Source organism: Drosophila sulfurigaster, chromosome X, assembly GCF_023558435.1.
Source record: "Drosophila sulfurigaster albostrigata strain 15112-1811.04 chromosome X, ASM2355843v2, whole genome shotgun sequence".
NCBI classification, from domain to species: domain Eukaryota; kingdom Metazoa; phylum Arthropoda; class Insecta; order Diptera; family Drosophilidae; genus Drosophila; species Drosophila sulfurigaster.
The window spans coordinates 28,587,506-28,600,394 of record NC_084885.1 but is presented as its reverse complement, the minus strand read 5'-3'; the positions used below and the strand labels follow the sequence as shown (position 1 = coordinate 28,600,394).

Below are 12,889 nucleotides of genomic sequence, written 5' to 3'. Positions count from 1 at the left end.
TTCCTAATGAATTTTTATTGTATGCACATTCGAAATAACGATGACAATCGCAGTTCACTTTTAAATTACGCGCCTTGTCATAGCCAAAATATACCAATATACCGCATGAAGTGTAACCAGCGGCAATTATCGCCTGTGTTTTTGGTATATTTCACACCCCAATCACAGCTGTTAATAAAAAGCTCACAGCGCAAGCTTTTTAAAGTTTGTTGAAACTTTCTGCAAAGTTGCGACGCTGTAGTCTCTTTTTGTTTACATATTGAGCCTCATTAAGATTCAATATTAAAATACATACATACATATATTCTTTTTTATTTTCGGACGATAAATTGTGTTCATCAAGTGTTCTTTTTTTTGTTGGTTATATTCAATGGCTAAACGGTGCATACAATATTTGACATTTGCCTAAGTGAGTGATGGATGTTCGACAGAGTGCGGCGTGCAATGAGTTTAAGTATGCAATTTAATTCAGTCGAAACAATTGATTAAATAATAAGGAAGAGTTATCTTTATATGTGCACGTGTTTGCGGCAAGTGTATTTATTTTATTAAAAGTCACATTTTGGCATTTAAGAATCTCGCACTTAGTTTGACTCATTGCATTCACAGACATACATACTACATATCGATGTGTGTATGTATGTTTGTAATTTGTGTTGTGCTTCACATACCGCTTTTCGAGCAAAACAAACACGAAAAATACCGTTACACCGCCAAGTGCGCCGACGTATGTGTGTGTACGTGTGTGAGTGCGCTTGGGTGGAGTAGATGTACACACACCTACAGACATACATACATACATACAAGCGATGCTCTGTGTTGAGTCCTTTGCATTAACGCTTCCGTGTTTTAGCATCACGATTATATGAGGCGTGTTTGTGTGTGTGTGTAAAGCATAAAATGAGAGCATCATTAGAGATACACGGAACTGCGAAATGAAAAACGTCAAATATTGCAATTCCATTAAATCAAAGTTGGGTGTGACAAAGTGGGTGTGAGTGTGTGCGTGTGCTTGTGCGTGTGTGCGTATTAAATTTGTGCTTGTTCGTTCTTCTTGCAGGCGCCTAAGGGCAGGCAACAACAAGTGATAAATAAACGACAACTGCATCATACATACATACATACATACATATGTATGTATGTAAATATGTGAATATAGATACATATTTATGTATGCGGATATTTATGAGAAATAGCGAAACACGCCCAAAGCGATAGCAATAAAGAAGTTTCGCTATCGCATACAAAAGACGTTGCACGACAATTCCTGGCAAGGCGAGCAACCGCAAACACAACAACAACAACAACAACATCATCATCTTCGACAACAATAAACAACGCCCATCAGCAGCAACAACAACAACAACAATAGGAGCAGAAGCAGCAGACAGTGTTGCCAAGTGGCGTAAAGACAAGAGACAAAAACAGTCGGAATAAACGTAACGTAAACGTCCTTGGTTAACGGCAAAACGACAAAACTGGAACAGGCGTAAAAAGCACAATACGAAAGTCGGACTGCACACACACACACACACACACATACACACAGCCAAGCGCGCTTTGCTCAGAGACAGACATAAACAAGTGGAAAGACAAAAACAGTGTGTGCTACAAAAAAATATGGGTAAGTGGGTTGTTTAACTTTTTCGACAAATTTGCACACACTCATGCACACTGCACGTGTGTAAGTGTATAAGTGTGTACGTGTGTGGGTGAGTGCAGGTGACAATGGTCGCCGCAGTAGCAGCAATTGACGGTTGAATTAGTTAGATACAACAAAAAATAACGAAGAGAGCAAATTAGGAAGAGAGTGAGTGAACGAGGAAGACAGAACGAACCAGAGAGAGAGTGAGTGAATGGGGCGCGTGAGAGCGCGCACAAGTGATACGACGTCCTGTTTTGAAACATTGTCGTTGCCGTTGTCGCGTTGCCTTTGCCTTTCTTTTGTTATTTTCAGCGACAAAGCGACAGAAGCTTTTAGCGGAGCCTCTGTAAGTGTGTGTGTGTGAAAGGCAAAACAATGTATGCAAATGCTGTAAAACAAAAAAAAAAAAAAGAGAAATATGAAAATTGCATTTTTCCTGTGCGCGCTCTATTGTAATTTTTGCCTTTGCTGCAGGCGTCATTCCTTTCTTCTATATGCGCTCTCACACTCACTCGCCTCGCTCTCTCACTTTCTCAGTGTGTGTTCTACTGTGTGTGTGTGTGTGTGACCAGGCATGCCAACAGTCAGCAGTTTTGGGGCCCTCGGCAGTGAACTTTTTAGCGCCTGGCTGCCAGGAAGGGCCTTAAGCACAGGGCACAAAATAATAAAAGAAAGAAAGAAGCAAAAAAAAAAACACTAAAGAAAAGAAGAATTCGCTTCGCTGCGGCATTTGTTTGGCCCGCGTGTGTGTGTGTGTGTGAGTGTGTGTGCAATTGTGCTTATGTGTGTGTGCTGTTCACGCCCCTTTTACAACACTATAATTACAAGCTTTAAAAGAGAGATTTAATCAAGCAAAGGGTCACACTTATTTGTGCTTACGTTACAGCAGCAGCAGCGCCAGCATCGCCTACAGCAACACCAACAACAACAGCAACAGCAGTAGGGACAACAGCATCATCGACTGCAGCAGCGGCGTCGACGTCAAGTGAGCTTGGAGCTGGCGTTGGTGGAAGTGGAGGTGGACAAGGTGGTGCAGGTGCTATCGATACCTCATCGGGCAACGGCATCGAGATGCTCAAGGCACTATACGATTTCCAAGCGGTTTATCCCAAAACGATCAGTTTCGATGAGGGCGAATATTTTATACTATATCAGACATCGGCACGCCAACGTAATTGGTGGCAAGTGGTTAGCATGAAGGGCAACATTGGCTTTGTGCCATCCAATTACGTAATGAAGATTAAGGTGAGTGCTCAAAAGGCAAAAATGAGAAAAATGAGTTTGAAAAAGAGTTTGCAACTAATCGATTTGCAGGTGGAGCATGATTTTCTCATCAGTTTTCTCAACTCATCGATTGAATCGCTGGAAAAGTGCACGGATCCGGAGATCAATGGCATTATGTCCAAGGACGAGCTGCTCGACCGTCTGCGCGAAAAGAAGCACACCATGGAGCGTCTCTATGCCGTATGCATACAACAATTTTTAATCATTTTAAGTGCATTCAATTGATATCCCTTTTTTGCAGGAGAGTTCGGAACGTGACGGAGACTCATCGTTGTCCTATTCGCACAGCTACAGCGACAAGCAGCTGAGTGGCAGTCACAGTCATTCGCATCGCCATTCACACTCGCATCCACACTCTTCGCACCAGCAACAGTTGCAGCACCAACAGCAGCATCAACAAGCGTTGCAATCGCAACAAAACAGTCCGCCTGCCACAAAGCGTCTGGACATGAGCAAGAAGAGCATGTCGAGTCCAGCGGTGGGCGTTAGTGTGCCACATGCCATGCCCGAATCGCCCAGCATGGGCAGCATGCAGCTGCAGAGCAGCAGTTGCACCATACAGACACCGCAGCAACAGTTGCAGCAGCAGCAACAGCCGCTGCCAGCTCCTCCTCAGGTGGCCAGCACATCAACAGCAGCAGCAGCGGCAACCGCAGCAGCAGCTGCAGCGGCAGCGGCGGCGGCAGCACAGAAAGTCACAGCCTCGGAGATGGCACAGGATAATAGCATCACCTCGGAGCCATCGGAGACAACCACAACGACAACGACGACCAGTGAAGATGTGGTCACCACATACAAGGAGACCAGTCAACTGAGTGCGGCCAACGGTGTTGCGACTGCGTCAAATTCGGCAACGCCAGCCAACGGCAATTCAGCAGCAGCGGCCAACTCATCGTCGGCTGCTTCATCGTCGGCAGCAGCAGGAGCGGCGACGGCGTCGTCATCGACTCGGAAACCAACGCATGCTGAGCCACAGAGTCTGAGTCTCAGCCAGGGAGCGGAGGATAAATCGGATGAGGCGAGCGATGAGGATGATGATGTCGATGTCGATGATGATGGATGCAATGGCTGCACAAATCCGGCCATCAATAGTGCCGACAACAGTCAAGCGCTAGACGACAGCATCGAGAGTCCATCGCCATCGCATCGTCTCGCAGCTGCTGCAGCAGCAGCGGGAACAGCGGCAGCGTCATCATCGAGCAATGGCCGAGGTCAGCTAAAGGTGGAGTCATCGGATGTCTATCAAATTGTCGATGCACTGCGTCGGAATACGAATCTCAGTTTCGATTTGTCGTGCGAGGCATTGCGTGTTGTGTTGACCAGCCTGGAGCAGTTGTACAATGGCGCCATCAATCCGTATCTGGAGGCAGTTGCTGTCCATGTTACCGGCAAAGTGCCGACGCCCAAGGAGCTGCTGGGCATCACACACGATGCGAAGCGTTTGCAGTATTTGTTTAACCAGTTGGCCGATTGCAAGAACGATACGGAGCAGCGGACTTGGATGCTCTACGAAGATGAGGAGGATATTATACAGTTTCTTGAGGAACTTGTCGAAATACTGGTGAGTGAAGCTACATCATAACTTTTGCACTTAACGGCCACATCTGAAATGCACTTAGTGGCAAAGTTTACTTACTTAAGGGTCAGACAAGAAAGTTAGAATTGCACATCAGTTATTTCCCACTTAACGGCCGCTCCTAAAATAAATTTAGTGACAAAGTTTACTCACTTAACGGTCGAAATTTAGAAAAAATTGCACATCAGTTATTAGCGGCCACACCTAAAATGATTTTAGTGGCAAAGTTTACTCACTTAAGACTCACACAAAAGCGTAAGGACTGCACATTCCAAATTTCGCACTTAACGGCCACAACTGAAATGCACTTAGTGGCAAAATTTACTCACTTAAGGGTCATACAAGAGAGTTAGAATTACACATCAGTTATTTCGCACTTAGCGGCCACTCCTAAAATGCACTTAGTGACAAGGCTTACTCACTTAACTGTCACAATATAAAAAGAATTGCACATCACACCCTTTGCGCTTAGCGGCCACTTCTAAAAAACACTTAGTGTCAAAATGTATCCACTTAAGCGTAACACAAGAACGTAACGCATTTAGTGGCATTTTTTACTCACATAACTGAAACATAAGATTGAAAAAATTGCAAACAAATACACAGAAATATGCTGTTGCTTCACCTAATTTTATGGACACTATTTTGGCTGTTAAACGAAATAAGCTTATTTACCTTTTACTGACTTTGTTTTTCGCTTTCTTCTCTGTCTTCATGTGCTGCACAGAACAATGCGGATGAGAACATCAGTTGCTATGAGATGTCGTGCGATCAGTATCAGATGTTCATCAATCTGGTGCAGTACTATCAGATGGAGACACGCTGGTCCATCAAACGCCTCCTGCTTCAGACCTTCACAGCTGCCTGTCATCTTGATCACATTATCGTCGACATTCTGCTAACTTCAGTGCTGCCACTCGAGATTGTAAGTTGCACTTTTTATTCATATATATTTGCTATGCAAAGTGATCTAATTTGTGGTCAAAATTTCAAATTTCTTAAGGTCGAAGACATGAAGGCACACTTTGCCAATCTGGATCGGTTTAAGCAGCTGGTCAAGATGCTAACCATAATATTCTCGCTGGGCCAGCTGATGCCTGTGAATCATCAAGGTGAGCAAATTACATTTTAAAGCAGCTTTCAATTGGAATTACTAGGTTATTTGGGGAAATACATAAAAACCAGTACATTGTCTCTGTGACATTTCATTTAATTTGGAATAGAATCAACTAATTCGTTTGTCTTGATAAACTACTTTTGCATTGACTAACTAAACTATCAAAATTTGCTTTAATCTACTTACAAATATCGTACTTTAACAATACTAAAACACTAATTGCAAGTTTAGCAATCATTAAAGCATAAAGTGTTGTAGCTCTTAGCTTTTGTTTGTCAGTAAATTCTGAACTTCCCTTCTCTGCGATTCTCAAATTGTTAACGTAATACATAGCTCTGATTGTGGTTGTTTAACTTATGTACAAGTTACAAATTTTTATATGGGTAATTCACGGACAAAATTTGTCACGTGATATTTACAGTGAAAAGACATAAACTGAAAGAATTTTCAAAATAAGAAAAGGGTATTTTTTATAGCTCTGGATTAACACTTTTATTAAGAGCTAAGATTGATCTTAGGAAGTTTTTTTGTTTTACTATAAAATACATAAATTCATTATTTGTTTGGTTTGCGTTCATTTCGATAATGTTTGCAAAAGTCTTAAAACAGAAAAAAGATTCGAAAATTATTCTTGGATCTAATAAAAGTGCTAATCAAGAGCTATAAGATTTATTTTTACTTAAAATAAAAACATGTTTTGTTATATGTTTTATTGTCGCATGCGATATTTTCGTCAGAGAATTTCCAATATACTATATAATCATAAAGTATTACTCGTATTTTGCAGATAGATTAGTACATTTTCAATTATTTTATTCACTTACATATATCTAATAATTTGTACTTAACTTTTGCAGATTATTTGGGCGTGCACTTTGCCAGCTTTCTACTGGAAATTGTCGAGGGCAACAACCCGGAGGTGCTGGTGGATATGGTGATCGCTCTGATACTGGCATTCAATCAACAGTTTAGCGAGCATGCGGTGAATGTGATCATCGAAGCCATGCAGAATCTGCCCACAGCCAAAGTGTTCACCGAGAAGCTGTTGTTGCTGCTCAATCGAGAAGGTAAAGCCAAACAATTTGTACTTTATTTTATGATTACTTTTACTAAAAGTGAATTTGATTTGAATTTGACTTAGATGATCCAACGCGACTGCTGAAGCATCACAATGAGCACATGAACACGGTGCTGCGCATGTTTATTGACATCTTCAGTCATCCGGATACGGCTGGCATGTTTTATACAAACGATATTAAGGTGCTCATTGATATTGTGGTGCGTCAACTCTCCGATCTGGATGCGGGCAATGTGGTAAGTAATAATGTATAATATGTACTATATATATTACTTTTTACTAACAATTTTTTATGTTAGTTACGTCCGTGCTATTTGGAGCTGTGTCGTCGCATTTTGCGCAACACAAACTATCAGGAGCATCAGCATCGCAAGCACGATCTCATGAAGATCTTTACGCGCATCTTTTGCGAGGAGACCGAATGCAGTGCATCCGATCAGCAGTTAGTGCGCGAAATCGCCAACGAATTTCCCCAATTGTTTAAGGCATAAGAAAGTGGTGGAAAATGGAAAGTGAAAGTGAAAAACACACAGCCAGAATATAGAATTGCAAACAGAAAAAACACAACTCCTAAAACCAACTAAAACCAAAATAAATACCAATCTAAAGCGTTGCTAGTGAGGCTACCAAAGCGAGCCAACCAAAAAAACAATTTCAATTTTAAATTGTATAGTTTACAAAACTGAGAAATCAACAAAAGCAGCAGCAGCAGCAGCAGTTAAATAACTTTTCGGATAGCCTTAAACAAATGAATCAACTGCATTTCAAATCTTATTTATTGACCTAGTTTTAATTAGTTTAATGTTTTCTGTTATGTCCTGTCCTGTCCTGGTCTGTCTTTAAGTTAACCCAAATCGAGTCAATATTTGTATCTATTTAGATGTATTTATGCTGCGGCTTGCCGTTGCGCTAACTCTGCTTTTAATCGTTGCAGTTTTATATAGATCATTAATTAATTAGAAATCATTATCAATATGATTATTATTATGATAGTAATATATATTTTAGTTAACGATTAAGTCGATGTCGTCGATGTGGTAGAAAGCCAAAGAGAGAGATAAAAAAATCAGTTTGGTTTCGATTTTAAATCTTATTATGCAAAAATTATGAAATGCAGGCATTTTCAGTTTTTAACTACATTATGATATAGAGTGGCAAAAAAAATATACACATTACATATATATAAACTGTGTATTTTTTAGAGATGAACAACCAAATTTATAGAAAGAACAAGACACAAATTTTACATCAACCAAATTTATAGTTAAACGAAAAAGTAAAAGAAAATGAAGCAAATGAAGTACGAAAAACGAATATGAGAATGAAAATGAAAATGGCATGCAATTGATTTATTTAGCAAACAATAAATGACAAAAAAATTAAAAAGTATATAGTATATATAATATATATATAGGAAAAGGAAACGAAAACGAAAAAGATGGGCAAAGTAAATTCACTAAGCAAATGATATTTATAGAGAGTAAAATACAAGAACATAAATGTTAATTGCAATCAATAATACAATGATATTTAATCAAATCCAAACTAATGAGCATAATGTTAAATTTGTTTATATAATCTATGAGAAACAAATCCCAAATACAACCACAAACACACACACACACACATAATTACGAATACGATCGAAAATCGACGACTGTTGTTAAAGCTCAGCCGCAAAATGGCATTAAAAAAAAAACCCAAACAAAAAAAAGAAACAAAACACAATTGTAACAACAAAATCAAATAATTATTAATGCATGAATGATAATAGACAATTATACAAAATTTGTTGAGAACATGAAAAACACTTTCGCTCTCTCTCTCTCTCTATCCCTCTCTCTTTCTCTAACACATACACCTTCACTCTCGCTATCTCTATCTAATCAAATCAATAACAAGAAATGAAAATGCAAAACAAACAAAAACTTTTGGACAAATGCAATTTTATATACTATGTGTTTATTAATTTGTAAGACGTTTTTAATTGGTATTAAAGTTTATAAACATATTAAGTTTATTGTTAAACGATAAAACAAAACAAAAAATCCCCAACAAAAAAAAATAATTGTTAAATTGAATTGAAGCAAAGAAAACACAAAAACAAAAAAATGTACAAAAGAATTTTTAACAAAAAGTTTATCAAGAAAACAAACAATAACAAGCAACAACAATATAGCAAAAATGCTCACGAAAAACAAAAAACGAAATAACTTAACTAATTGCAGAAAAACAAATTAATAAGCCGCACATTTCAAAGATCAAATATACAAAAAAAATCATATTCTCAAATTGCAAACAACAAGAACAAAAGTGAAAGCAAAATGATATATTCAAAAAATCAATCTAATTACCAAATTTAAATTCTTTTTTCGAAATACACTCGATTTACTCTTTCGAAATGAAATTAACTAACACACACACACAACAATAATGACCACAAACAACAACAACAACAGCAAACAGTTTCAACATTTTAAAACGATTATAAAGAAAGCAAAACGAAAAATTAGTAAAAACGTTTTTATTAACTTTGTTAATTTTGCTCATTTTAAACCAAATGGAAAATGAAAAATGGAAAATGGAAAAAAGGCAACGCAAAATGCATTGAAAATGTAACAAACAATGAAATTGCAATAATTGTTAAGAGTAATAAAGAAAATGGTATAATAACAATAATTATGAAAATTAAAATAAACATCCAGAAAATCGACTAAAATGTTTGCACTAAATATTACGTATACGCATGTTGAGACGCAGATGAGTTGTAAGTATAAATTGTTTAAGTTTTTAAGTTTTTTCATTTATTTTAGGAATAAACAAGCAGCAAATGCCAAAGGGATTCGAGATAAATAAGAGAGACTGTTTCAGTTTTTGCAACTAATTTTTTCCTTTTAGTTTAGCTGTCAATTTACTCTGGATTCGAGTCGATTAAGAGAGAGACAGTTTAAGTTTTTGTACCCTAATATTACGTATACGCATGTTGAAACGGCGCTGAGATGTACTATAAGTATAAATTGTTAAAGCTTCGAAATGATTTTCATATTTCTTTTCATTTTAGGAATCATTCTACCCACGCAGCAAGTGTTAATTGAAATCGAGGCAAACGAAAGAGACAGTTTCAGTTTTGAAAACTGATTTTTTCCATTTATTTTAGCTATCAATTTACTCTGGCAGCAAGTGTCAAATGGATTTGACTCGAATGAGAGAGATCCTCAATGTGTCGGCACTTTTCGTTCAGTTTCAGTCAGACACACACACAACTTGGAAATTAGTTCAGATGATTCGAGAAGGAATTAATACATAACAAAAAAACACACACAAAACATAAACCGTAAAAACGATTTTCCCCACGCGACTTAAACAACGCGAGAGTTGTGGATTAACATTTTTATTCATTCGAGAGTTCCCGATTAACGATTTTATTCAATTCTAGGCAACACACTTTACACACACACAATGTCTGGTCGAGGACGTCGTCAACATGTGGAACCGGCGCGCATTCAATACGGCGCCTGGGATGATCCACGCGTCTCGCTGTTTGCCACTGTGCCGCAGGAGCCGCTCGACGATATGTTGGGACGCATGAAGCGCTTGCCGGAAACAAAGCGAAAACGTGACATGGAAGCGCTCGATGCGTCACCTTTGGTGCTGGCGACGTCGCCTTCGACGAATCGCCTTTATCGGGAGGTGAAATATCAGGTGCAGCAAATAGCCGATGATCGCAATCGGAACTATCATCCGATACAGGAGCGAGAGCGTCAATCGGCCATGATTGCCCAAACGATGGCTGAGCAGAATCGTCGTGAGTTCGCCGAGGCGATGCGACGCCAGCAGCTGAACGTGAATTCGCAGAGATTGCGCGACCTGCAGACGGAGATCGATCGGGCGAAGACAACGTTGAGTGTGGTGAAGCGACGCAACGAGAACGTCAAGTCAATGGGCAACGAGCGGGAGCGGGAGCGCAAAGAAGCGCCAGCGGCACAGGAGAAGGTCCAGAAGGAGAAGCTGGCCGAGCAGCAAGCTGTGCAGCGAAAGGCGCGTGACTACAGTCAGCAGCTGGTGCAACAGATACGCAAAATAAGATCAGAACGGGAGGAGAAACAGTTTACGGAACGTGAGGAGGGCAGACAGAAGCGTCAGAATGATGAGTTGGCATATGCCGCCGATTTGCGGCAGGAACTTGAATGGCGTCACGAAAAGCGCATCGAACTGAAGCGCATGCTCGATGAGTACTCGACGTTGAATCGCAACTTACGCGACAAAAAACCCGCAGAAGCCCACAAACTGGATGTCATTGTGCTGGAGGCCATGGGACCGGTGACCGCCAGCTTTTTGCGTCAAGAGATGCAGCGACGTGCCGATAGCATTGAGCGGCGTCGCCTGATTAGCGACGATCTGGGACAGCAGCTGAATGAGAAGCACAACCAGCAGGTTGCCCATGAGAATATGATTGCCGACATACTTGTGTGTGAGCGAAAGGCACGCGAGAAGAAGCGTGCCCATCAGGAGGTGCAGAAGCGTCACGAACGGAAGCAACAAGTTGCCATCGATCTGATCAATCAGTGCAAGGAGCATCGTTTCTATGCCGAAAAGGATGCCAAACTCGGCCAAATCACACGCGACGCGACCAGTTTCATGGAGCGACAGTATCAACAGGCTGCCGATCGAGAGGCTGCCAGTCGTGCCATCAATAAGGCCAGCTACGACGCCATTGCCGCCGACATGGTGTCCAATATGCGACTGCGTGCCGCCGCTGTTGAGGAGGAGCGCATGATCATGAAGGCGCTGCAGGACATGGAGCTGGAGATGGAGCGACGTGTCGATGAGGAGCGAATGCGTGTGCTGCACGCCCAGGCCAGGGACATCATCGAAGAGGTGCGTCCCTGCAAGTTGTCGCATGCGGAGCGTCAGACATTTGGGTTGCCCGCTTGCAGCTTGCACGACGATGACAAGCACAACACTCACACGACTTGAGCGATCATTTTAATTTACCATTTGTTGATTCATCCAATTCCGCGCACAGAGATTGCTGTTCAGACTCGACAAAAATATATTTGTTTACGCATTTACCTCGTTTCATTTATTGTAAAAGCTGTGGCACATTTTTAGTTAGCGCAATTTTTATTAAAAGGCATCACAAATTCATAAACTGCGGCATACTTTCAGGCTGAGCAATAAAATTGAAACCCAAAAACTGTTGCATACTTTAGGAAGGCCAAAAGAACTCAAAGCTTAAGCTCACACTCGAAGATGTTCACTCAATCATTTTTGATGCGGCTCAAACACATTTTTCGCTTGCTGCTGATTTATGTTCGCCTAGTACTTGGCTCTTTAATTTATCCCTAGCTCAACAAATGCGGACAAACTAGCCATACATACATACACACATGTAAATATGTATGTATGTATCCACATGTAAATATGTATGTGTCATGTAAATATGTATGTAATCGTAATTAGGTTGTAAATCATAATCATCATACACGCCACACGTCAGCGCGAGCTGTCAAACAGCCAAATTTCCAGGTGAAATACCAGGCGAACAGAAATCAGCAGCAAGTGGCTGCACTAAGTGTCACAGTTTTAGAGCAACTGGTTCATTTTTTGTGGCATACTTTCAGGGTGCGATCAACTTTGCTGCTTGCTGACAGAAGCTGCTTGGCATCTTGAACAGTTTTAGAGCGACTGTTTGTGCTTAATATTTCGTTGCATACTTTTAGGCTGACATTTTTTGCAGTTTATTTTTTCTCTCATAATATTCCGAAGTATTTCAGGCATCACAATTCAAACTGCATTCCATTTTTTTAAGTGACCTCTGACGAAAGCTGTTTGAATTGAATATCTGTGCGTTCTAAAGAGATTGTAATGATCGATCTATTATTTATTATAAAGTTTGCAAACATTAAGAATACGAAATGCTTTTGTTTTTGTCGCTTTGGGCGTATTTGTTTTTATTTCTTCAATTCACTTCAATTATATAATTAAATTTAATGATCGTATACATACATAATTCATAATTTGTCTAACATCTATGTACATACATACACAATAGTTTAGTCACAGCTTGCTCTGCAGCTCTCCTGGCTACTTTTACCTCCAACAAACATTCATGAAAAAACAAATATTCCAGAAATGTGTCTTAGCAAATTTTTGTTAACTTGGACTCGACTCTGGCAACTTACTGAC

General features: G+C 40.1%; 2 protein-coding genes across 7 annotated transcripts; both read left to right on the top strand.

Annotated features, from left to right (window-relative positions):
- Positions 1-297: 297 nt before the first annotated feature.
- Positions 298-8,605, top strand: LOC133847220 (NCK-interacting protein with SH3 domain). Of its 6 annotated transcripts, none has more exons than XM_062282112.1 (10): positions 298-454; positions 1,061-1,624; positions 2,535-2,890; positions 2,960-3,109; positions 3,171-4,490; positions 5,233-5,430; positions 5,509-5,617; positions 6,480-6,689; positions 6,764-6,936; positions 7,000-8,605. In XM_062282112.1, exons 2-10 carry the CDS (start codon positions 1,621-1,623, stop codon positions 7,189-7,191), a joined length of 2,712 nt encoding a protein of 903 aa, XP_062138096.1. In that variant the 5' UTR covers positions 298-454; positions 1,061-1,620; the 3' UTR covers positions 7,192-8,605. The 6 variants fall into 6 exon arrangements, with proteins under 6 accessions (XP_062138096.1, XP_062138095.1, XP_062138097.1 ...); XM_062282111.1 differs by having other exon boundaries at positions 2,532-2,890; XM_062282113.1 differs by lacking the exons at positions 298-454; positions 1,061-1,624 and adding an exon at positions 2,232-2,392 and having other exon boundaries at positions 2,532-2,890.
- A 1,323-nt stretch (positions 8,606-9,928) lies between these two features.
- LOC133847230 (trichohyalin-like) lies at positions 9,929-11,768 on the top strand. The gene has a single exon (XM_062282132.1). It carries the CDS (start codon positions 10,160-10,162, stop codon positions 11,675-11,677), a length of 1,518 nt encoding a protein of 505 aa, XP_062138116.1. The 5' UTR covers positions 9,929-10,159; the 3' UTR covers positions 11,678-11,768.
- Positions 11,769-12,889: the final 1,121 nt, after the last annotated feature.

Bases quoted from the DNA above. Each gene is read 5' to 3' on its own strand.
- LOC133847230 (XM_062282132.1), top strand. From the start codon at position 10,160: ATGTCTGGTCGAGGACGTCGTCAACATGTGGAACCGGCGCGCATTCAA.
- LOC133847220 (XM_062282111.1), top strand. The intron at 5,431-5,508 runs GTAAGTTGCACT...AAATTTCTTAAG, and splicing joins CAGTGCTGCCACTCGAGATT to GTCGAAGACATGAAGGCACA. The intron at 6,937-6,999 runs GTAAGTAATAAT...TTTTTATGTTAG, and splicing joins ATCTGGATGCGGGCAATGTG to TTACGTCCGTGCTATTTGGA.